The sequence below is a fragment of the Garra rufa genome, chromosome 3, assembly GCF_049309525.1.
Source record: "Garra rufa chromosome 3, GarRuf1.0, whole genome shotgun sequence".
Taxonomy (NCBI): domain Eukaryota; kingdom Metazoa; phylum Chordata; class Actinopteri; order Cypriniformes; family Cyprinidae; genus Garra; species Garra rufa.
In genome coordinates, this window is record NC_133363.1 from 55,306,392 (window position 1) to 55,332,501 (window position 26,110).

The window sequence follows — 26,110 nt, forward strand, 5'->3', positions numbered from 1 at the left end:
GACCCTGGACAACAAAACCAGTCTTAAGTAGCACTGGTATATTTGTAGCAATAGCCAAAAATACATTACATGGGTCAAAATAATCGATTATTCTTTTATGCCAAAAATCATTAGGATATTAAAAAAAGATCCTGTTTCATGAAGATATTTTGCAAATTTCCTACTGTAAATATATCAAAACTTAATTATTGATTAGTAATATGCATTGCTAATAACTTTAAAGGCGATTTTCTCAATATTTTGATTTTTTTTGCACCCTCAGATTCCAGATTTTCAAATAGCCCTATCATCCATTAATGGAAAGCTTATTTATTCAGCTTTCAGATGATGTATAAATCTCAATTTTGTAAAAAATTTACACTTATGACTGGTTTTGTGGTTCAGGGATCTTATGGGAAGTACAGAACAACACACTGTCATCAAATGTAGTAAATCTTTACTGTGAAATGACTATGATACAAAACGGAAATGCATATTCTCAACATAAGAGTACAAAAATACTCTAGAACCTTATATTGCACAAAAAGGCGAACTTTAAGAGGAGAATGTAGTTAAAATATGTTTTGTTAGACGCAGAGTTTGCCAAAGGCACTTTAAAATGTATTCAATTTCATGCATTGTGATTTTCCTCTACAATAATTAAAAAGTAAATAGCTTTAAAAGACTTAAAAACAATGTATGTACAAAATAAAATAAAAAATAAACCACATGTGGAAATCTTATGTTACAATATAAGTTCAATGTAAGTCAACAAAAATATGTGGCTTTTATAGAATGAGACTTTACAAAACATACAAGTCTGACAAGACCAAATAAAGAAATGCATCAAGTATAAAATAGCAAAGCATTACACTGTATTGCACTCATACTGTACATCTATAGATGGATGTTTAAGGCCCAGTGTGGTATAATCTATACTTTAACCATTCAGGTTTAGTCACATTTCTTCATCCCTATGAGTGTTAATGTGTTTCTGTGCTATTAACCACGGTGCTTTAGCACGACCCAGCAGTGAAGACTGGACCATCTAATGGGAGTGATTTCAGTTTGCTCAAATAAAATAAGCAGATCAACTGCTTTTCACCTTTTTATATACATGCTGAAATCATTCCCTGGTCGTCGAGTTCTGGCACCTTCAAAGGCTCTTCACACAGAATGTTCTCAGGAGACCAGCGTTTCTCATTCTAGTGTCTAAGGAGATGCTTTTCTTCTCCTGTACGGACTGTGGAAACTACAGCTGCTTAGTTCAGTGTGCTGTGCCTGAATGAACAAGAATTCAACACATGAGAAGCTTTCAGACAAATAAGCAAATTGAGCATTTAGACATTTTTGTTAAATTTCACCAGCTGTTTTTCAACTTCTTAAAAGAACCACAATGCAATGTCTGAGGCAAGTAAGAGAATGATTCATTATTGTGTTGAATATTAGTATGTCCACTACCAGTCAAAAGATTTTTAGACTCTTCTGCTCACCAAGCCTGCGTATATTTGATCCAAAGTACAGCAAAAGCAGTAAAATTGTCAAATATTTTTACCATTTAAAATAACTGTTTAAATTTTAAATATATTTAAAAATGTAATTTATTTCTCTGATTTAAAGGCTGATTTTTTAGCATCGTTACTCCAGTCACATGATCCTTCAGAAATCATTCTAATATTCTCATTTGCTGCTCAAAAAACAGATTTGCAAAAACAGATAACTGTTTAAAAAAAAATTCAAAATTAATGTTTTCTATTATGTTGTCATGTTTTTATTCTGTTAGCTAGCTGTATTTTTAATTATTTTTACTTAATCAAAATAACCCAACTGCAGTTTTATTGAAATAAATTTGAAATGCACAATGAAAAAACGTGGAAAAACCGAGTTATCGGTTTATGTTGAAAATAATAGTCTAATTTTTTTTTTCAGGTTTTTTCATCAATAGAAATTTCAGAAGAACAGCATTTATCTGAAATATAACTCTTTTGTAACATTATAATGGTATAAAGTTACAAAAGCTTTCGATTCAAAGGATCCTGAACAAATCTACTCAACTGTTTTAAATCTTGATAATAATAATAATAAAAAAAAAATGTTTGTTGAACAGAAATTGAGCATGATTTCTGAAGAATTTTGTGACACTGAAGACTGTAATGATGCTGAAAATTTAGATTTGATCACAGGAATAAATTAGATTTTAAAATATATTCAAATTAAAAAGCAGTTGTTTTAAATAGTACAAATATTTCACAATACTGATTTTGCTGTATTTGGGGTCAAAATAAGGCAGGCTTTGGGAGAAGAAAAGAATTATTTAAAAACATTAAAAATCTCTGAATAAAAGTGAGAATAAAAGGACTTAAATTCTTTAGGTGCACAATCTCATTTTAAAATGGATGAAATACTTGTTATATTATATATATATATATATATATATATATATTAAATTGGTGTAATTTAGTAAATTATATTGATATTTTTTTTAAATACATCATATACAATAAATATAAATTAAATTGTATACATTATTTCGACTATAGCTGCAACCATAAAGAATAAAAAATTTACACGATACCATTTGGACATCTGAGGGCACTCTGGAGAGGAAATCCATCACCTCATTGTTTTCAATGGCATATGGATTGCGCAGTTTCTTTGTGAATTTATGTATACCTAAAAAATGAACTTAATTATAACCAATCTCGACTGATAACTCAGAACATCGAGAAACTTCAATATTTGCTTAGAGTTTAACAGTTTTATTGATTTGAAAGAAAAACATATTCCATTGTTAGAGTGTAACAGTACTGTTGTCTTACCCCATAATAAAATAATGTAGCGTACTGGAATAAAGTAAGTGAGCACTGTAGCCATGATGAGAACCAGGAAGGCCAGATTAGACAAGAACGGCACTGACCAGTTAAAGGTACTTGGGAGAAAAAAAGAAAAACGTTGCAGTTTCAGTCACAATCCATAGTTTTAAGAACCACCATTTTAATTTAATTTAAAACCTTATCAACTTCAAACATTCCAACGGTAATATGTGACCCTGGACCACAAAACCAGTCTTAAGTAGCACAGGTATATTTGTAGCAATAGCCAAAAATACATTGTATGGGTCAAAATTATTGATCTTTTTTATGCCTAAAATCATTAGCATATTAAGTAAAGATCATGTTACATGAAGATATTTTGTAAATTTCCTACTGTAACTATATTAAAACGTAATTTTTGACAACTTTAAAGACGATTTTCTCAGTATTTAGATTTTTTTGCACCATCAGATTCCAGACTTTCAAATTGTTGTATCTTGGCCAGATATTGTCCTATCCTAACAAACTGGTCCATGGTCACGTATATATTATGCAATTACCTTTATTCTCTCAATATTCATTACAAATTTACAAACTATATGTAAAGAGCAAAACTTTAAAGCTTGAATGAAGGGGTGAAAACAACACATACTTCTTTATTCTTTCGCCAAAGCATGCAATCCCCTCCAGAAGGTTCTGGACCGTAATGACAATATCTTGAACCATGTGAATTTTCTCCATCAGACCTTTTTTTTCTGATTCCTACAGAAGAAACATTTCAAAAGACCAAGAACATAAAACGCCATGCTTATTTACTGGAATAAATGAATGCAAGTAATTTTCTGAATAGGAAAGGATTATACCTTTTCATCTTCATCTTCCTCTTCATATAACTCCATGGTGTCCTGCAGAGGAAAGGCTTTCTTTTTAAACATTTTAAAATGAAAGTTAACAAGGTCTTAAAACAAAGCCATTTAATTATATCTGAGACGACAGGACATATCGTAAATATGCAAACTGTGCTCATTTGCATTTACAGTCAGTATCAAATCACTAAAACAAATGCTAAACTAAATCCCCACTCTGGTTGATATTCTGCAATGAAAGGCAACACAAGTTGAAAAAAAAAAAAAAGCACTAAAATGTGCAATTTATTCAAAGAAATAAATAAAAAAAATCACCCACCAGGTCTCTGGTGACTCTCTCAGAGGCGATCTGGAGATAGTTCCATACGATGAGAAGGACCAGGAACATGGGCAGCATGTAGAAATCCCAATACCACACTGTAAGAACGAAAACCTGAAGGAAAACACATGCAGGATTTAGGCTCCATGAAGACTGAGACTAATGAAACATCACATATTTATCACATTGTTACACAATCCCATTGCTTCTCTTAACAGCTCATGAATGCAAATGTGATTCAAGTTACATGATTAAAGCAGGTTATTTTTATTGTCTAGTGAAACTTTTTTTTTTGCTTGTTTGTTTTATAGTAAAAGGATTAGTTCTCTTCCAGAATAAAACTTTCCTGATAATTTTGACACCCCCATGTCATCCAAGATGTTCATGTCTTTCTTTCTTCAGTTGCATAGAAATTCAGCTTTTTGAAGAAAACATTCCAGGATTTTTCTCCATATAGTGGACTTTAAAGGTGGCCAACAGGTTGAAGGTCCAAATTGCAGTTTTAATGCAGCTTTAAGGGACTTTACACATTACTTCAACTCAGTGTCTACAAAGTGAACGTGCAAAGAAAGTCAAATGCCCTTTACAAAAAACAACGTCAGACGATGTTAAAGGAGTACTTCACTTTCAGAACAACAATTTACAGATAATTTACTCACCCCCTTGTGATCCAAGATGTTTGTCTTTTTTTCTTCAGTCGTCAAGAAATTATGTTTTTTAAATTTCTCCATATAATGGACTTAAATGGTGCCCCGATTTTTGAACCTTCAAAATGCAGTTTAAATGCGGCTTCAAAGGGCTGTAAATGATCCCAGCCGACGAAGAAGAGTCTTGTCTACCGAAACGTTCGGTCATTTTCTTAGAAAAATATATTTTTATATACCTTTTAAGCACTGAAACTCGTCTAGCACTAGGGCTAATGCGCGTTCGCGTCTATACGTTCTACGTAATCACGTCGAAAGGTCACGTGTGACGTATGCGAAACTACAAAGCAAACTTGGGAAGAGAGAAGTGCAACGCAATCAAACATTCTTTAGCAACAAGGTACAACAAAGTACAACGATGTCTGACGATTTTGAAGCTGGAGGAGCACATGAGATGGAGTTTTTCGCCGTTCCTTACCTTTTTGAGCCGGAATACACAGACCATAGATGTATACACGTAGATGCCTCATTAGCGACTGTTTCTATGGGCCGTTCCAATATGGCGGACGCATCAACGTGCTTGGGGCGGTCCAACGAGGAATCTACATATATATATCTATGACACAGACGATGAACTCTAGTGATGGGAAGTTCGGATCATTTTACCGACTCGGATCTTTGAGTCTCGTTCAGCAAAATAAATGAATCTTTATTCGAGTCATTTCGTTCATTTCGTTCATCTCTCGAGTCCTCGGGTCCGAGTCTGCGCGACTGAACGAATCACTCCCCGAGACGACTCGTTCTTCTCGAGTCACATAAAGATTCGTTCAAAATGAACGAATTGTTCAAGAATGACCCATCACTAATGAACTCAGTCAGAGAGAGAATACTGCGGCGGCGACACAAGCCTCGGGCAGACCGCGTTCAAACGAGACGAGATGGAAAATGCCCACATTTCCAACGGAGCAGGAATCTCAGTGCTGTCACGACTGGACCAAATTAAATTTGTGTCATTCCACACGCAATAACTCTGGACCAGTCCTTCGTCTCCAAGCTAGTAAACACTGGGTTTCGCATACGTCACGCGTGACCTTTCGACGTGATTACTTAGAACGTATAGACGTTTTTCTTGAACATGGAAGTCCGACTCTTAACTGAAAGAATGCTTTGCATTTCCGGTCTGCATTGTTTCTAGTCAAATTAGGGTATATTCCGAGCTAATAAACTAATGTTAAACCTATTAAAATGTTTTTAAAAAGCACATGGCTCCATAGCGCCATCACTTGGCAATGTCGCAATGACCGTCATTTGTCAGTGCCTCACTTTAATGAGTGTGTAGATGACACGAAGCAGCGGACGTTAGCTACATTAAAAACAGATGGACGCTATTTGAATGGGTTTCTATGGAAACCGGAACAGAAAAGCATTCAATCTGACGTTAGAATTCGTAATGGCGGCGCTCATCTTTTACTCAGGAAAAAGGTCTATAGACACGAACACACATTAGCCCTAGTGCTAGACGAGTTTCAGTGCTTAATAGGTATATAAAAATATATTTTTCTAAGAAAATGACGGAACGTTTCGACTCTTCTTCGTCGGCTGGGATCGTTTACAGCCCTTTGAAGCCGCATTTAAACTGCATTTTGAAGGTTCAAAAATCGGGGCACCATTTAAGTCCATTATATGGAGAAATGTCCAGAAATGTTTATCTCAAAAAACAATTTCTTGACGACTGAAGAAAAAAAGACAAACATCTTGGATCACAAGGGGGTGAGTAAATTATCTGTAAATTGTTGTTCTGAAAGTGAAGTACTCCTTTAAAGTTGGAGGAGAAAATCTATTTTTTGAAATGCAGTACACAGACAAAGAACTTTCCATGTGAAGTCGCAGACCTGCAATGCTGAGCTAGAGCAAGTGCAACTATTTTTTCTAGAAAATGACCAATTGTTTCACTAGATAAAACCCTTGTTTGGCTGGGATCGTGTAGAGCCCTTTAAAAGCTGCATTGAAACTGCAATCAGGGGTTAAAGCAAAAAAAAAAAAAAAAAAAAAAAAATCTTTTGACTGAAATTTTTTCCATGGTCAAACACCATTCTATTCTTGTAAATAGAAGTGCTTGTCCTAATTAAAAAAAAAAAAAAAAAAGATGAGGAGCATCTTCTGATCAATAATAACACATTCTGATCCAAAATTAGACATTTTTAGGGGCATTTTCTTTTTACTTTGTAACTGCAATTTTCAAATTGTATAAAAAGCATGTCAAGATCTATGTCAAATTCAAAAATTTATATTTATAAGATTTTTACAATTTCTAATTAAAACAATATAATAATAGGCAGAATAAGACAAATAAGTCACCAATCATATGAAATTAGTATTAATAAATTATTTGTACTACAGGTGGCACAGATGAACACAAATGTAGCTTGTAGGTACATTTTCAAACATTTAATGTGGCTCAGAGGTGAGGCTCATGTTGAGATCAATGTTTTATAAAAATATTAAATGTTTTAAATAACTGAAATTATACGCTACTGTTCGAAGAACGGCTGATTCATCTGTGAATGAAGCAATGAATCATGAATAAACTTGATTCATTCAAAACTTTATTTGGAAGTATTTTCGTTGATGAAAGTGTAAAATCAGGCAGTAGAGTTACAGTCAGACAACGTAAGTCACTTAATATTAACTTAATGTTTATTGAACTGTTGTATTAAATCAATATTACATTTGCAAACTCTCTAACAATAGTTAGAAACTGTCACTCTCCTTATCGCGATCTGTGGGTGCACAGACAATGGTCTATATGAGAGCGTGCAAATGATTCTCTCGTTCACTTTAAATAAGCAAGACACAAAAGCATGTGCAAATGATACGTTGAAATGAGTATTAATAATACCCGTGCCGAAATTCAAGTTCTGCTCTGTGTTCTCTGCTAATTACCCGATTGTGAACAGTGTTGTTTTCGACAACCATCTTAGATTTAGTCTTAGTCTTAGTCTTTTGGACTAAAATGCTTATTAGTTTTAGTCAAATTTTAGTCACTTCTATATGTGATAGTTTTAGTCCAATTTTAGTCGACGAAAAGTCAAAAAGGTTTTAGTCTAGTTTTAGTCGACGAAAAGTCAAAAAGGTTTTAGTCTAGTTTTAGTCAAAAAAGGGGAAAAAGTAGTCTTTTAACAAATTAATGTAGGTCAGTAAGTATTTTGCTGTTGGGTAGTGTCACTTATAAGTTCTGAAAATAGCAGATCCATAGTTCAACACAATGTGAGCTTCCGGATCGACTATTTTCACCAATAATTACAATAATGAAGGAATGTTTTAAAACATAAAAGACAAACAAGGATGGAATGCTAAAACGGCTTGCCATACTAGTATGGCAAAGAGTATTTAATGCTAAAACGGCTTGCCATAGCCTCAGATACGTTTTAGGTTTTGATTGGCATGCACAATAAGCAGAAATGTCATGCATTTTAAACGTCTGACGGACCACCCACTAACATTTTCGTCTATTCTCGTTTCGTCAACGAAAACTCACACACGTCTCGTCATGTTTTAGTCATCAACAAGCCATTTTTATCTCGTCATCGTCTGGTTATCGTCATGAAAAAAAGTGGCGTCAACGAAATGATTTCGTCATCGTCATCGTTGACGAAAACAACACTGATTGTGAATGATCATGGCATCATTATGTTGTCACTGAGAAGCTGCACCCCTGGCAGGGATGATTTTTGGTATGCCAACAGAACAGCAACAACAAAGCGCTATATGTTTCTTTTTCCCTCATTTTCTTTAATTGAAGGAAATCCATTGTAGACTTGTTGCAATTAACAGAAATCCATCGTAGCAACGGAGAACTTTAATCCCTTTGCAGTATGGACCATAAGCTCATTAGCCACCTTTGAAGTGCACTATATGGAGAAAAATCCTGGAATGTTTTCCTCAAAAACCTGAATTTTTTTGCAACTAAGGAAAGACACGAACATCTTGGATGACATGGGGGTGACTAAATTATAAGGAAATTTTTATTCTGGAAGTGAGCTAATCCTTTAACTATAAAACAAACAAAAAATGTTTGACTAGATTAAAAAAAAAAAAAAGTCAAAAGTAGTGACATTTTTACTGGACATGGTACCATGGTACTACCACTGTGTTCTTTGAAATACGCCTACCTACATGTGCAAATACCAGAGTATTTGAATATAGTAATATCATGGTTTTAAGCTGCTTTAAAAAAGTAACCAACCTTATACATTTATTTCCAAATCATATGATACCACGGAAATAAAATGAAACAATAATGAATGGATGAGATTGATGAAAAATGAGTCTAACCAGAAATGCTAAGATGCTCCTCTGCACACTTTCCCACTGGAAACAGCTCTTGATGAACTGATTGACGTGGCACACGGCACGATAAAGGTTCCTCACACGAAGAACATTCCTGGCAAGAACCTGTTGGTAGTTAGATAGTTAGCAGCTCATATTTTTAATAACGAGACATTTCTGTGTGGATGTTACTCATACTATACTATACTGATGTTATAATGTCTCTCAACGTCATACCTTCTTAGAAAACTTGGCATTGTCCTCCAGAAACTTCTGTTCTCTAGGTGTGAAGGTCCTGATGCTTGCTTTGATCTGACCAAGGCATTAAACAAACAAACTATTAAATATCCAGTATCTGAGAATATGAAATATTTCACAGATACTTTATCCACAGGTGCTGAAAATGTATATGAGCACAGTATTTTTGAGCTAAATAATTTTCCAAAGAGCTGCTTTATACCTGAAATTTAATTTGTTTCATAACTGATCAATTTAACAACATCACTTATTTCCATATGATATTAATGTATCAGAATGTGAAGCTGTTTTGAAACAATCTAAATTGCATAAAGTGCTATATAAATAAATATGACTTTTCATATTCTGCTTGGCTGAATAAAGGCATAACCTCTTTGTTGTTTTCAGTTAAGACTCACAGAACTGTAAATGACTTCCAGCTCCAGTACTATGGTTCCTTTAGATAGTCCTCCTAAATTCTCTTTTCTTAGAGGACAAGCAACCAGCTGACCATTGCGTATCTGTTGCAATAAGAAAGAACACACAAAATTCAATCATATTAATATATCAATATAATATATCTAATCCTTAATTAAGATTCTCATATTAAATCAATCGTCTGTACTTACTGAGAGTAAAGGAAGGGCCACCTTTCCCAAGAAATCTGGGGCTTTGTCTCCATCTTCATCAAACACTGTCACTTCCAGAACCTCATGAATGTCTTTTACTGGGCTGATCATAAAGAGAAATAGAAGAAATAGTAACTATTAATTATAAACACAGAGTTGACACGGATTACTGTTCAAATGCTTGGAGGCTGTAAGCTATTTTAATGTTTTTGAGTTAAGAGATAAGTCACTAATGCTTATCAAAGCTGCATTTATTTGATTGAAAACACAGCAAAATCAGTAATACTGTGAAATATTATGAAAATTTAAAACAACTGTTTTCTGTTTTCAACTTAAAATGTAATTTATTCCTGTGATGCAAAGCTGAATTTTCAGTTTTCAGTGTCACATGATTCTTTAGAAATCATCCTTACATGCTAATTTTCCGCTCTTATCATTTTCACATTGGTTGCTGCTCAATATTTTTGTAAAAACTATGATACATTTTTCCCCAGAATTACTTTATAAATAGAAAGTTTAATACTGTAGAACAGCATTTACCTGAAATAATATTTTTGGAACATTATAAATGTCACGTTTGATCAATTTAAAGATGTTAATTTCTTTGAAAAAAAATCTAACTGACCCTAAGGTTTTAAACATTACTGTGCATTAATACAATTATGGTGATACTCACAAAGTGAAGACTTTATTCCACTCTGGGTTGAGGGTTTTGTATATGGTGTGGGTCTGCAGTCGGTTGTTTCCCAATTCCAGGACACAAAATGGGTCACTCTTTCCTAAAAATACACAGAAAAATGCGGTTGTTGATACTCACACCTTTGCTCATGACTAAAATGTCTCCTTGTGTAATCAACAAATAATACCATTTAGATCAGCAGCCAAGAGGTCAGTGGCCTTGATCACTTTAACTTGAAGAAAACCAACATCTTTCAAATCCTTCAGCGAGTTCCTAAAATTCTGCCAAGATACAAAAAGGAGACATTTTTCTTTTTAAAAATACCATAGAATGCAATATACACTTTGTAGCATGCATAAGGATGTAATGCAGTGGAGAAATCGATTTAACATACATATTTAACCAACATATTGTCTCTCTCATGAGGCTCTTCCAGCGGAGGAGCCACAAGATCTGTGATGGAAGCTCCAGTGCAGGGAGTGGGAGTGACGAGGAACACCACCCTGCCTCGGCCCGGGTCCAGTTCACGTGTAAACAGTGTGGTTTCATTTAACGGCAACCCGGACAAGTCGATTTCACACCTGCAACAGACACACAAGGCCTTGAACACAAAACCAGAAACACATGCTTACAAGCAGTAAAATTGAAAAATGACCAATCATTTCACTAGATAAGACTCTTATTCCTCAGCTAGGGTTGGTGTAGAGCCCTTTGAAGTGGCAGTGAAACTGCAATTTGGACCTTTAACCCATTGATCCCCACTGAAGTCCACTATATGGAGAAAAATCCTGGAATGTTTTTTCTCAAAAACGTAATTTCTTTTCGAATGAAGAAAGAAAGACATTATCATCCCGGATGACATGGGGGTGAGTAAATGATCCTGAAATTTCATTCTGGAAGTGAACTAATCCTTTAAGCCAGGACTGCTCAACCCTGTTCCTGGAGATCTACCTACCAGCAGATTTTTGTTCCAGCCCTGCTTCAACACAGCTGTCTGTAATTATCAGGTGCTACTTAAGAGATGAATTAGCTGGTTCAGGTGTGTTTGTTTAGGGTTGGAGCTGAACTTTGTAGGATAGCAGATCTCCAGGAACAGGGTTGGGCACCCCTGCTTTAAGCTCTATTGACAGTATTCGTGGCATAGTGTTGTTTACCTCAGAAAATCATTTCGAACTTGTCTTTCTGTGTTGTTTTTTAATTAATTCATTTTTTTTATAAAAAAGAAAAAATAATTACAATCAATGTACACAGGTTTATGCACTCTGACGGTTTAAAGCAAACACATATTTGTATTTATGTTAAACCACTTACATCAATTATTAAAAATATGATTTGAAATCATTTGAGCTGTAAAATTCATGATTCAAGTTTTGTTGTGGAACAACTTTCAAAAAAGTCTGGGGTCAGAAATATTTTTTTTGTTTGTTTTTGAAAGATCTTTCTCATGCTTACTAAAAACAGTAATATTGTGAAATGATATTTTAATTTCATTTTTTTATTTTAAACTATTTTAAAAGTATAATTTCTGTATTACATGATCATTTAGAAATCATTCTAATATACTGGTTTGGTGTTGACAATAAACACTTATTATTGTCAATGCTGAAAATAGTTTTCCTGATTAAAATGAAGGAAACCTTTTTTCCAAATTTCTTTAATGAACAGAAAATGTAAAAGAACACAGTTTGTATGAACATTATACATGTCTATTTAATTTTTGATTAATGTGCCTTTGCTGTAAAAGTATTAATTTATTTTAAAAGAACTGTTTTATTATTATAATTATTAATTATCATCAAGGTTGAAAACAGCTGTTCTGCTTAATGTCTTTGTGGAAACCTGTTTTTCTGCATTTTTTGTTGATATAAAGTACAAAAGAAAAATGTTTCTTTATTATTTTATATATTTTTATTATTTAATTTTTTACATATTTTGTAATACTGTAAAAGTTATTAACGTCACTTAATGAATTTCATGCACCCTTGCTCAAACTAATAATTTCTTTCTTCGAAAAAAGGTCTGAATGGTAAGTAGTACTTGTGCATTATTGGTATATTTCTTATAGACATATTTATAATGTAAAACATCATTGTATCCCTACAATGTGTATTTACAGATTTTATACAGGCAGAGTTGAAATACTGAATACTGTATAACTCTGGAAAGTCAGGGTTTTACAGGGATTCTTTATAGAATTTTTGTATGTATTTTAGCACTTATTTATTTGCCCCTTGCTTTCATTTCTAGCACATAACTGTAAAACTGTTAAGTAAACAACATAAGATTCATTTTGAGATGTACATGATATCATACAAGCTTCTGTAAATAAGACATAACTTAATCTCAAAGTCATTCAAAATCCTCATAAACTCACTGTCCATAACATTCCTCATATCTACGTCCCTCTTTTCCCACCACTTCAATTTCTAGAAGGCTGGATGCATCGGGGAACTGGTTGAAGTCAAATCTTTCTCTCCACTGTGTGTTGACCTTCTTCACTTGACTCTGTGAAAATGGATGCAACCTTACAGCTTTTACATTACAGCTACTCATTTTTAATCCTGAAATTCTATTGTTTAAATGTAGTTAAGGACCTTATAACTACATTGCATGCTTCTCAGTAAATACCTTGCTTTTATATTTCTGATCTCCAAGTTTAAAGCGAACAAACACATCCCCCTGTGTATCCAGTGGTAAGTCCCGCCCCTCCACCAGCGTAATGGTAAAAACGCCAGTCCAAAGTTGACTCTTCTTCATAGACTCTGTCAGACGTTTGTTATGCTCGGTTGTAGTTCCCTGAGGATCAATAAAAATACTGAAATGTGAGCTTAAGAACTTGTGCAAAGTTTCCGGATATTATATAGCAGTGGTTCTCAACTACCGGTAGGTTTCCAGGTTTGTTTAGATAGCAGGGAAGAACAACTGTGATCCTGGACCACAAAACCAGTCATAAGGGTCTTTTTTTTTTTTAATTACACCATGTGCATAATTATCAGACACATTGATATTCTGGTTTAAACACTTCTTACCAATTCCAAACCACATCAATCTTAAAGGAACAATCCACTTTTTTTGGAAATAGGCTCATTCTCCAACTCCCCCCGAGTTAATAAGTTGAGTTTTACCGTTTTGAAATCCATTCAGCCGTTCTCCTGTTCTGGTGATATCACTTTTAGCATATAGCATAGATCATTGAATCCTATGAGACCAATAGCATCACGTTCAAAAATGACCAACGAGTTTCGGTATTTGTCCTATTTAAAACTTGACTCTTCTGTAGTTATATCGTGTACTAAGACCGGTGGAAATGCAAAGCTTCAATTTTCTAGGCTGATAAGATTAGGAACTACACTCCCATTCCGGCGTAACAGTCAAAGAAGTTTGCTGCCGTAATATGGCTGAAGCAGGAGCAGTAATACCATGCAGCACATGTGCAAATGCTAAACTAGCTGGGAACTCATTTCTGATAATACTCCGCCTACTTCGGCCATATTACGGCAGCAAACTTCCTTGACTATTACACCGGAATGGAAGTGTAGTTCCTAATCTTATCAGCCTAGAAACTCGCAGCTTTGCATTTCCACCGGTCTTAGTACATGATATAACTACAGAAGAGTCAAGTTTTAAATACAACAAATATGGAAACTCGTTGGTCATTTTTGAATGCGATGCTATTGGTCTAATAGGATTCAATGATCTATGCTAAGCTATGCTAAAAGCGATATCGCCAGAACAGGAGAACGGCTGAATGGATTTCAAAATGGTAAAAATCCTTGTTAAAAAAACTTATTAACTCGGGGGGAGTTGGAAAATGAGCCTGTTTCTAAAAAAAGTGGAGTGTTCCTTTAATAACTACTATTAAATTTGTATTTAATCATTTATAAGTGATATAAAATTGTCCATGAAGCCTGGAAGTGAAAAACTATTTTCCAGAAAAAATAAGCCAAAAAAGAGATTTAGCTCAGACTAAAAAAGTCCGAAATTATTATTATCAAATGCCCATGAGAAGGACGCAATACTAAAGCAATACTAGAATTTGCAAAGTTAGGCATGACCTCTGGGCAGCGAAATTCTCGCTGGATCAGCACAGCGAGAAAAAAAACAGGTGGAGAAGAAAAGACATGTTAACTAATAATTAAGAATTTATTATATTATTATACACTCACCGGCCACTTTATTATATTATACACTCTAATCAGCCAATCACATGGCAGCAACTCAATGCATTTAGGCAAGTAGACGTGGTCAAGATGATCTGCTGCAGTTCAAACCGAGCATCAGAATGGGGAAGAAAGGTGATTTAATTGACTTTGAACATGGCATGGTTGTTGGTGCCAGACGGGCTGGCCTGAGTATTTCAGAAACTGCTGATCTACTGGGTTTTTCACGCACAACCATCTCTAGGGTTTACAGTGAATGGTCCGAAAAAGAGAAAATATCCAGTGAACGGCAGTTCTGTGGGCGCAAATGCCTTGTTGATGCCAGAGGTCAGAGGAGAATGACCAGACTGGTTCGAGCTGATAGAAAGGCAACAGTAACTCAAATAACCACTCGTTACAACCGAGGTATGCAGAAGAGCATCTCTGAACGCACAACACGTCGAACCTTGAGGCGGATGGGCTACAGCAGCAGAACACCACACCGAGTGCCACTCCTGTCAGCTAAGAACAGGAAACTGACGCTACAATTCGCACAGGCTCACCAAAATTGGACAACAGAAGATTGGAAAAACGTTGCCTGGTCTGATGAGTCTCGATTTCTGCTGCGACATTCGGATGGTAGGGTCAGAATTTGGAGTCAACAACATGAAAGCATGGATCCATCCTGCCTTGTATCAACAGTTCAGGCTGCTGCTGGTGGTGTAATGGTGTGGGGGATATTTTCTTGGCACACTTTGGGCACATTAGTACCAATTGAGCATCGTGTCAACGCCACAGCCTACCTGAGTATTGTTGCTGACCATGTCCATCCCTTTATGACCACAGTGTACCCATCTTCTGATGGCTACTTCCAGCAGGATAACACGCCATGTCATAAAGCGCGAATCATCTCAGACTGGTTTCTTGAACATGACAGTGAGTTCACTGTACTCAAATGGCCTCCACAGTCACCAGATCTCAATCCAATAGAGCACCTTTGGGATGTGGTGGAACCTGAGATTCGCATCTTGGATGTGCAGCTGACAAATCTGCAGCAACTGCGTGATGCTATCATGTCAATATGGACCACAATCTCTGAGGAATATTTCCAGTACCTTGTTGAATCTATGCCACGAAGGATCAAGGCAGTTCTGAAGGCTAAAGGGGGTCCAAACCAGTACTAGTAAGGTGTACCTAATAAAGTGGCCGGTGAGTGTAAGTTAACAATTATCTCCAGTGCCACTCTTAACTCATCTGTCTATAAAGCCTCACAACACTTCAGAATGTTATTCATATTAAGTGAGGGTCATTTTTTAGGATTTTTTACCCAAGCAAAGTCTCTGAGAACCTGAGACATTGTACTTCTGGAGACTCCAGGTAGGTTGCAGCTCTGGAAAATGGTGGCATTGGAGACTAAATGGTTCCTCATGGTTTCACACCTAATTCTTCACCTTAATTCTTAATTTCTTTGCAGTTAACATGCGTCTCTTCTTCTCCACCTGTTTTTTTCTGACCATGCAGACCCAACGACCATTTCGCTGTCCAATGGTCATGCAAATTCTAGTATTGCATTACTAGTATTGCATCCTTCTCATGGGCATTTTATCATTTTTGACTTTTCAGTCTGAGTTAAATCTCTTTTTGGCTCATTTTATGAATGCCTAATAATTCTGCACACCTAAATTAGGAGTTTTCACTTTCAGCCTTCATGGACAATTATATATAACTCAAAAATTCTTAAATACAAAATGAATAGTAGTTATTATGATTGATGTGGTTTGGAATTGGTAAAATGTGCTTGGAAAAAAATATGACAAGAATATCAACATGCCTAATAATTGTGCACACATTGTAAGAATTAAATAAATAAGCTTTCCATTGATGTATGGTTTGTTGGTATAGGATAATATGTGTCTAAGATACAACTGTTTGAAGACCTGGAATCTGAGGGTGCAAAAAAACCTAAAAATTGAGAAAATCACATTTAAAGTTGTCCAAATGAAGTTCTTCGCAATGCATATTACTAATCAAAAATTAAGTTTTGATATATGTACAGTAGGAAATTTACAAAATATCTTCATGGAACATGATCTTTACTTAATATCCTAATGATTTTTGGCATAAATTAAAAATCGATCATTTTGACCCATACAATGTATTTTTGGCTATTGCTACAAATATACCTGTGCTACTTAGGACTGGTTTCATGGTCCAGGGTCACAATTGTAAATGCAAATAATAAAATGCATAATATAACTATGCATGGTTAATTTAGTTAAATAAATACACTTATCAACCCAGTATTTTTCCACTTGGTAAAAGCTAGTCAAATTAGGCTGATGCAAGCATGGGCAGGTTGTGCAGCATGGCCTCATTCTCAAAAACCATGAAAAAAATTATGCAAGATAAAAAAAGGCATGACCCAGACTCATAATAATAATAATTACAAGTTGCTTGCATTGAGAATAAGCATGGTTTGTGCCAACCACAGAGCTCTTTCTGTGGTGAATTATTGGCTTCCGAGAGCAGGAAACCATCAAAATTCAAAAACATTTACATTTGATGTGCAAAAAAAAAGTTGAGAACCACTGTTATATTAGTTGTGAATTTGGTTAGTTATAATCTTCATTATGTTATTTGCATGCAGATTAACATACAGACTGCCCCAGATGAAACAGCAGGATTACTGTTTGTAGAATCATTTGGTTTGAGTATTATATTACAGGAAGCATTTGGGTAAATTCATGAGAAAGCGCTGACACAACCACGCTAGAATCAAAAAACAATCAGTAAACGATTAAAGGTAATTTAAAACTAATCCATCTCACCGAGAAGCTTCTTTTTTTCCTTTGGGCCCATCTCTTCACGATAGAAACAAATATTGTGAATAAAAAAGCATTTAAACATTTAGTTAGCGGAGTTAGTTAGCTTGCCTAAATTGCTTGCTTACGTGTTTTTTGTTTTTGCCATCCCTCACAGATAAGCAGATATCGATGACTATGACACCCATATCGTCTTCCAGACTGTTGGGGTCGTCCAGTGAAAGCACCATCTCGCTGCTCCTGTGCAATAGACAGAGCAAAAGCATCAGAAGCCACACTTTTGGTTTGACCTTCAATACAAACATTTCAAATTGGCCTACTTTTCAAGTTCCAGTTTATCCAGCTCAACACCACAGGAGCCCATGAAGTCATCCGTTGTCAGATCTCGATCATAAACCTGAAAAAAGAATTTTTGGAACTGCTTATCAAAAATGTACAGATAATTTACTCACCTTCTTGTCATTAAAGATGTTCACTTCTTTCTTTTTTCAATTGTAAAGCAATTGTTTTTTGAGGAAAACATTTCAGGATTTCTCTCCATATAATGGACTTCTATGGTGCCCCTGAGTTTGAACTTCCAAAATGCAGTTTAAACACAGCTTCAAAGGGCCCAGCAGAGGAAGATGGGTCTCATCTAGCGAAATGATTGGTTAGTTTTTTATATTCTTTTTAACCTTAAATGCTCATCTTGTCTAGCTTTGCCTAAAATTTGTGTATTCCGGTTCATGACAGTTAGGGTATGTCAAAAAACTCCCATCTCATTTTCTTCTCCAACTTCAAAATAGTCCTACATCACTGTTTTACCTTTTTTTGTAAAGGGAGTTTGATTTTCTTTGCATGTTCACTTTGTAAACAAGATGTGGGACGATTTTGAAGTTGGAGGAGAACATGAGATTTTTCGACATACTGTTTTGAACCGGAATACACAGAGTTTACGCATAGCTAAACAAGAGCATTTGAGGTTAAAAAATTATAGAAAATACCATTCTTCTCCTATAAACAAGCCCTTCGAAGCTGCATTTAAACTGCATTTTGGCAAACTCAGGGGCACCATAGAAGTCCACTATATGGAAAAAGTCCTGAAATGTTTTCTTTAAAAAAAAAAATTTCTTTACGACTGAAAACAAAAAACATGAACACCTTGGATGACAAGGGGGTAAGTAAATTATCTGTAAATTTTTGTTCTGGAAATGAACTACTCCTTTAATATGCCTGTAGGTATTTTGGCATAATGATGGCACAGCAAAGTGAATGTGTACCTTGATGAAGAGTTTCTGGTCCAGGTTGCGGATCGGAAAGGAGAAAGTTTCATTCCAGACTGGGTTGAGATTTTTATACACCACTTTACTTTTGTACAAGGTTTTTCCATCCAGTTTGAATTTCACATACGGATCACTTGTGCCTAAGGAGAGAGCAAAGTTTTATTGATCATCTGCAAATTTTCTTAGATACGGTCTGTAATAATTTGTATTTTCGGTCACACTTTATATTAGGTGGCCTCAATTATTATGCACTTACATCAAAAAATAAGTACAATGTACTTAATGTGGTCATACTGCATTGCAAAACACTTTTGTCTCTATTAAGGTGGGATATGGGTAAGGTTAGGGACAGGTTTGGTGGTATGGGTAGGTTTAAGGGTGGGTTAGGATGTAAGGGATGGGTCAACAGTGGTAATTACAGAAATTAATTACAAATGTAATTACACATAGTTTTTTAAAAATAAATAAGTACAATGTAAAAAACTAATGTAAAGTGGGACAGTATTTTCTAATCTAGAAATAAATTAAAGTGGTCATGACATGAGAAATCAAATTTGCCCTGATCTTTTGGCATGTAAGAGATTTGTACCATTAAAACATCCTGCAAGTTTCATAGCTGAAAACGTTCTCCGCATTAGAAACCAAGCATTTATTTAATCAAGCTCCAAAAACGTCACCCACATGCATTAGTTTGCATAAACACTGCCTCCAGAGCAAGGCATTGACGAATAGTCAATCTTCTCACCATAGGCCCCGCCCACTGGCTGACCACTTGAATACGCTGAATGCGAGTGTTGCGTTGCGTCAAAAGCAAATAGAAGTTACAATCACTACCACTATCTTGTCTACACTAGATACAGTATACAGATGTGCGTTTGCTTTCTGACACTGTCTACACACTTGAGTATGTCGTCAATAGGACAAATAGAGTGAAAGATTGTTCGCTTTTACGCATTTGGTTTAAACAGCTCATTCGCATCTTTGTACAGATATGAGAAGGATCCCACAGAAAGGAACAAGTAGATAGTTTATTTCTAAATGGCATCCCTGATCGTGTCTGAGGACTGATCAAAGCATTTTGTTTGTTTGTTAAAAGATGAAGTAGTACTATTTATGAATGCAGCTGCATCACAAACGGTAAGTAAATTATTTCATAACGCTTTGTTTGGAAATTACCTTTTTTTTTCATGTTGTCAAAACACATGCAACAGCAAGGGGGCGTTGATACTATTTCCTATGCAGTGACATTAGTTAATCGTAACCGTGGCTGATTCCTGACAAGCCTTAAAGGACCGGTCCCTTTAAACAGGTTGTTTTATACAGGGTCAGAATGAGGGTTCAAATTAATCATTTTCCCACATGTTTATTTGTATTTTTGTGCACAAACTTTATTAACATAATAAGTAAATCTCAAGGAACATATTAAAATAAAATAAAAAAAATCCATGTCTTGACTCCTTTAAAATGCAGTTCTGCCGTAATGGCTTAAATACATCTTTAATATGGTAAATGCACTACTGTTCAAAAGTGTGGGGTCTTTTTTTGTAATCAGTAGTTTTTCCAGAAAAGATGCATTAAGTTTGTCAAAAATGATAGTAAACAATTAAAAAAAAAACTATTTCAAGGAAATATTGTTCTTTTTAACTTTCTATTTATCAAGTGATCCTGAAAAAAAAAAGTTTTCTACAAAAATATTAAACAGCAAAACCTTTTTTATGACCTGTGATAATAATTAATGTTCATCGAGGAGCAAATCAGCATATTACAATTATTTCATGATGATGCTGAAATTCAGCTTTTCATCACAGAGATAAGTCACATTTTAAAATACATTAAAACAGAAATGATTTATTTTTAATTGTAATAATACTTATTATATTGTTTAATGGTATCAAATAAATGCAGCTTCATGAGCACCAGAGACTATGAAAAACATTTAAAAAAAATAGAATAAAATCTTACCAACCCCCAAATATTTTATTTTTAGTTAAATGTAAATAAAGTTTCATAAAAGTAATTTGTCAAATTTATTATAATTTACTTTTATTTCTTCTTTGTGGTTTTGCTTTAAAATATTACACATATTTTAACAAATTTGTGCACCAAACTAAGTCAGTATGATATAACCAACATGCAGGTCATTTTGTTATGTGACCACAAAACCATAAAGCAGGAAATGACATCACAGAGAGGACCCCTGTAGACCCTCATGATACGGTATGTCACGTGTCTTAAGAAAAATCAGTATGACCTTTTGCGGCACAAAATGTTAGTCCAGCTTCAAATGTCAAAAGAAATAACCCCAGAGGAAATGTCAAAATGCATACTAAAAATGCATACTAAAAATGACTCAAAATGCATAAAAAAATGTTTGAAAAGTTTCATAAACACCTACACTTGTGTGTATTCAATGTGCAAACAAAATATCATATTACATTTTACTTCAAAATATTAAGAATCAAAATATTTCAAAAACATATATTTAAATAACATTTTTAAACATTTGTCATTTCAGACGCAGTTTTTTCTAAAACATATTTCTTCAAGATAATGTCTTTCATAAGCTTTCAGTGAACTATGAACACTTGGTGCAATCAAGTACAGTCCCTATCATTTTCCCTTCAATCAGTTGACATGTTTAGTAAACTCAGTTTAGTCATGTGTGTGGGTTTGCCTTTGACAAGGATGTGGTTAATACTTAAGTGCAACATCAGTGCATGAGGCAAAACCAGGCCGCTTCCGGAGAAGACTTTTTTGAAAGAGAAAGAAAACCTGCAACAAAAGCTGTTACTACTTCTTGTAGGGTTAACAGCTAAAATAATGATAGAGAAAAATAGGGCCTTCAATACAGTTGTAAAGGTGATACAAAACAACTTGCCTAGCTGACTACAGCTTGGAAAATAACCCTGTTGCACCAGTAGAGGACGGTATGTAGTAAGTGTGAAGAAGTCATCAGTTACTCCCTCATCCACCACGATTTAAAGAGATAATGCACCCAAAAATAAAAACTCAGTCATTATGTACTCAGTCTTTAGTTATTCCAAACTAGTATGAGTTGGTGTGTTTAACAGAAGAAAGAAACTCATACAGGTTTGGAATAACTTAAAGGTTAGTAAATAATGACAGTTTTCATTTTTTGGTGAACTATTACTTTAATAGCAACCAAATTCAAAACTAACCCCATTTACTCTCCTTATACATGTTTGTCTAACCGTGAGTAAATCATTATCAGTGCTTGATATTAATCTGAACAGCTGGACAGTTTTTGAACAGAACATTTTTTAAAGAATTTAAATAAATCTATTCTGCTCACCAAGCATGCATTTATTTGATCCAAAATACAGCAAAAGCAGTAATATTGTGAAATGTTTTTTTTAGTATTTAAAATAACTTTCTATTTGAATATATTTTAAAATGTAATTTATTCCTTTGATCAAAGCTAAATTTTCAGCATAATTACTCCAGTATTTATCATCACATGATGCTTCAGAAATCATTCTAATATGCTGATTTGCTGATCAAAAAATATTATTATTATTATTATTATTATTATTTACAACAAGAGTACATTTTTAAAGATAATTTTAATACTATTAATAGAAAGATCCAAAGAACCGCATTTATCTGAAATAAAAAAGCTTTTGGAATCAGTATATATATATATATATAAAAATAAAAAAATAATATATATACATTTTATTTATTTCTTTGTTGGTAAAAAAAAAAAAGAAAGATAGAAATTAATACTTTCAGCAATGATGCTTTAAATTAATCAAAACTTTTTTTTTTTTTTGGTTACCTTTTTCTTTTTAGAAATGAATACTTTTAATTAGCAATGATGCTTTAAATTAATCAAAAGTGATCATAAAGACATTTATAATGTTACAAAAGATTTCTATTTCTATTCATCAAAGAAACCTGAAAAAAATTCTACTGTTTTCAACATAATAATAATAATAATAATAATAATAATAATAATAATAATAATAATAATAATAATAACAATATGTTTTTGGAGCAGATTTCTGAAGGATCATGTGACTGGAGTAATGATATTAAAATTCAGCTTTGAAATCACAGAAATAAATTACAACTTATAATATATTAAAAGAGAAAAGTTGTTTTAAATAGTGAAAATATTTCACAATTTTACAGTTTTTGTTGAATCAAATAAATGCAGGCTTGTTGAGCAGAAGAGACTTCTTTAAAAACATTAAAAATTTTACTGTTCAAAAACTTTTGACTGCCAGTGTATATTAATTTTTTTTACTGTATTTTTGATCAGCCCACAAAGCAAACTCTTGAGCGCAAGCGTATATTTGAATATCCTGTTCACCGATATTCTTTAGAAAAGTAAAATGAGTTGCAATCAGCAATTCATGTTGACTTTAAAACAGCAATATGACATGTGAATATATCATCCACAATAAAGACATTTCAAACACACACTATAACATGCAAATACTGACTGTAAAATCTTAAGTTGATCTAGACACACCTATGAAAACAGCCAATAAATGAAGAGGGAAAAGTTCAGTAACAGTATCCTAATCTAGCAGTCTTTTCCTAAAAGAGGATTGATTAAGGTTTCACCTTCTTAAGAAAACGTGGCAATAGGAGAGCTCTAAAAAAGCTTAACAGGCCTTAGATCACAAATCATGAAATTACAGCCAACTGCACAGACTTATAAACAGGAAAAGAGCTTGTTCAATGAGCCACGTTGCAGTGACGCAATACAGACAATAAACAGAGTAAACGAACTCGGGAAGAGGAAGTATACCAATGAACATCCTAGTCTCCACCTGTCTGTGTTTTTACATGTCTTAGAGAAGTGCCTCCTATGCCAGTAAAGTCAATAATGTGTTTTGAAGGTTCAAGGTGTGGCTTGTATCTCTGCAGGTGTGGCTGTAGACAGGTTTGAATGCGCTGCGAGGAATGTTGGCTCAAGTATGACAGTAATGCACACGCTCTGGTGTTAATGCAGATAACTCGAGCACAACTGAGTGATCGAAGAGAGATAAACATCACTTACAGGCTGGTAACACTGTCACGGTTAAAGCCGGCTGATTGTTTGTGTGCTAATGTTCATACTTTCACTACCACTATCATTTTTTATTTGAATTTAATGTAATTAAGTTTACAACTTACTGAAATGCCATTTTAACTACTACTACTTCTTTTTTGAGACTAAAACGTTTGACTGTAAGTCCTCCTAGAGCTTTAACTCAACAAACTCCAAACTCAGCCCAGATCTTCAGACTGATCTCCCGGGTGTGCTGTATCTTTTCTAACTGATCGGAATTCCGGTTTTCCTAAAAATGATGATTAAAACTGGGAAAAACCCCAGACTTTTATTGACGGAATGTTCTGATCTATCTAAATGATGCTAACTTAAGCTAATCATGCTAGAAATATGTTAGCAACATCCCAGTAACTTGCTAATAACATGTCAACCATGTTAGAAACATGCTAAAAACATGGCAGTAACTTCCAAGTCATGCTAGTGACATGTTAATTATGCTAACAACATGGTAATAATGTTAGAATCATGCCATCAACTTGCTATTCATGCTAGAAACATGCTAGCAACTTGCTAATCATGTTAACAACATGCTAATCATACTATAAAGTGCAGACAACTTTATAATCATGCTAGAATTATGCTAGCAACTTGTTAATCATGCTAAAAACATGCTAGCAACTGCTAATCATGCTAGAAACATGCTAGAAAAATGCTAGCAACGTACCAATCATAATGTTAGAATCATGCTAACAACATGCTAGTAACATGCTAGAGACATGATAACAACTTGGTAATCATGTTAGAATCATGCTATCAACTAACTAATCATGCTAACAACATGCTAGTAACATGCTAATCATGCTAGAGACATGCTAGCATGTTAAAATTATGCAACTTACTAATCATGCTAACAACATGTTAGTAACATGCTAATCATGCTAGAGACATGTTAGTAACATGCTAATCATGCTAGAGACATGCTAGCATGTTAAAATTATGCAACTTACTAATCATGCTAACAACATGCTAGTAACATGCTAATCATGCTAGAGACATGCTAGCATGTTAAAATTATGCAACTTACTAATCATGCTAACAACATGTTAGTAACATGCTAATCATGCTAGAGACATGATATAAACTTGCTAATGTAACCGAGCGTTCGTATTGGGTTCGCCTAAACACTTTATTGATAATAAAATAATGAAAACGAGACCAAGAGGTTCACTGAACGGTGCATACTTTTTATTTTCCTTCTTCACATATAACACCCAAACGCGGGGGCGCCCTCATCTCACCATGCGCGTGCACTTTTTCTTGCCTACGGCAAGCCCCGAGGGACAGAATGCCTTCCACACACATACATGTAACATCTCATTGCCTAAACTTAAACTCAGGAATTTATCTGTTACATACGTCCCATCCCCCTAACATAAACGTCCCCGTTTATCCATCAAAACAGTGAAGGATAGAACCTGTATCCAAACAAAAAAAAAAAACAATAATACACATTGCAACAGAACATGTATAATACCTGAACCCATGTCCGACAATAAAACTGTCTAGACCATCTGAAACATTAGCAGTTTAAACAGACATTTCTCCAACAATCCTTTTTTTTTTTTTTTTTTTTTTTTTACCCTTAGTACAACACAAAATCCTTCCAGCGACCAGGAGGCTTCAACGTCCTCCCAGCCCTACTCACACCAGGGACACATTCGTCAGGTCCCTCAAGTGCCTCACTTAAATCCCTTTGAGGTGAACTGCATTTCAACCCCCCCAGCATGTCAGACTCTTTAGAAGGAGAATCACCCAAAGAATGAGGAACCCCAGACAGTGAAAGTGCAGGAACAGGCAATGTATAAGGTCGCAGCCTATTGTAATGCACAACCTGTCCTTGTCCATCTGAGTCCATAGGGCTAACAATCCTGTAAGTCAGTCCTGACTCTCCACCAGACTCTAAGATTTGTACAATCTTAAAAGGTCCTTTCCAATGAGGCGCCAGTTTCATGCGGCTCTCCACAGGATTATGTAGCCACACCATGGCACCGACCGCATAAGGCTGGTGTCTGAGGCCTGAATCGTGATACAGTTTCTGCCGATCAAAAGCCACTTCACTGTACATTCTGGCACTCTTGAAAGCGTCCTGTAGTCTTTCAAGCAAAGTGGAAACGAATTCAGCATGAGATGTTGAAATTTTTAGGTTAAGAGTACGAGTTGGTAGTAGCAAGTCTGTAGACAACCTTGGTTCTCGTCCATGCACCAAAAAGTATGGCGAGAACTTGGTGCTAGAATGAGGTGAGGAATTGTATGCAAAAGCCACTTGTTTGATGTAATCATCCCATTCACCCCCACATGACAAAAGTATC

General features: G+C 34.8%; 1 protein-coding gene across 3 annotated transcripts in view; it reads right to left on the reverse strand.

Moving 5' to 3' along the window:
- Positions 1-419: 419 nt before the first annotated feature.
- Positions 420-26,110, reverse strand: part of mctp2b (multiple C2 domains, transmembrane 2b) — a 54,050-nt gene continuing 28,359 nt past the window's right edge. For 2 of the 3 annotated variants that reach the window (XM_073836417.1, XM_073836416.1), the window contains exons 5-23: positions 18,716-18,858; positions 17,777-17,853; positions 17,585-17,696; positions 17,463-17,495; positions 13,124-13,291; positions 12,870-13,000; positions 10,890-11,076; positions 10,683-10,776; positions 10,493-10,595; positions 9,817-9,919; positions 9,607-9,708; positions 9,188-9,262; positions 8,957-9,076; positions 3,978-4,091; positions 3,656-3,697; positions 3,445-3,554; positions 2,799-2,908; positions 2,555-2,652; positions 420-1,260 (exon numbers count right to left, since the gene is read on the reverse strand). In XM_073836417.1, the coding sequence (XP_073692518.1) occupies positions 1,192-1,260; positions 2,555-2,652; positions 2,799-2,908; positions 3,445-3,554; positions 3,656-3,697; positions 3,978-4,091; positions 8,957-9,076; positions 9,188-9,262; positions 9,607-9,708; positions 9,817-9,919; positions 10,493-10,595; positions 10,683-10,776; positions 10,890-11,076; positions 12,870-13,000; positions 13,124-13,291; positions 17,463-17,495; positions 17,585-17,696; positions 17,777-17,853; positions 18,716-18,858 (1,991 nt within the window). In that variant the 3' untranslated portion in view covers positions 420-1,191. The remainder of the gene's footprint in view (positions 1,261-2,554; positions 2,653-2,798; positions 2,909-3,444; positions 3,555-3,655; positions 3,698-3,977; positions 4,092-8,956; positions 9,077-9,187; positions 9,263-9,606; positions 9,709-9,816; positions 9,920-10,492; positions 10,596-10,682; positions 10,777-10,889; positions 11,077-12,869; positions 13,001-13,123; positions 13,292-17,462; positions 17,496-17,584; positions 17,697-17,776; positions 17,854-18,715; positions 18,859-26,110) is intronic. The other variant, XM_073836418.1, reaches the window with a different exon arrangement.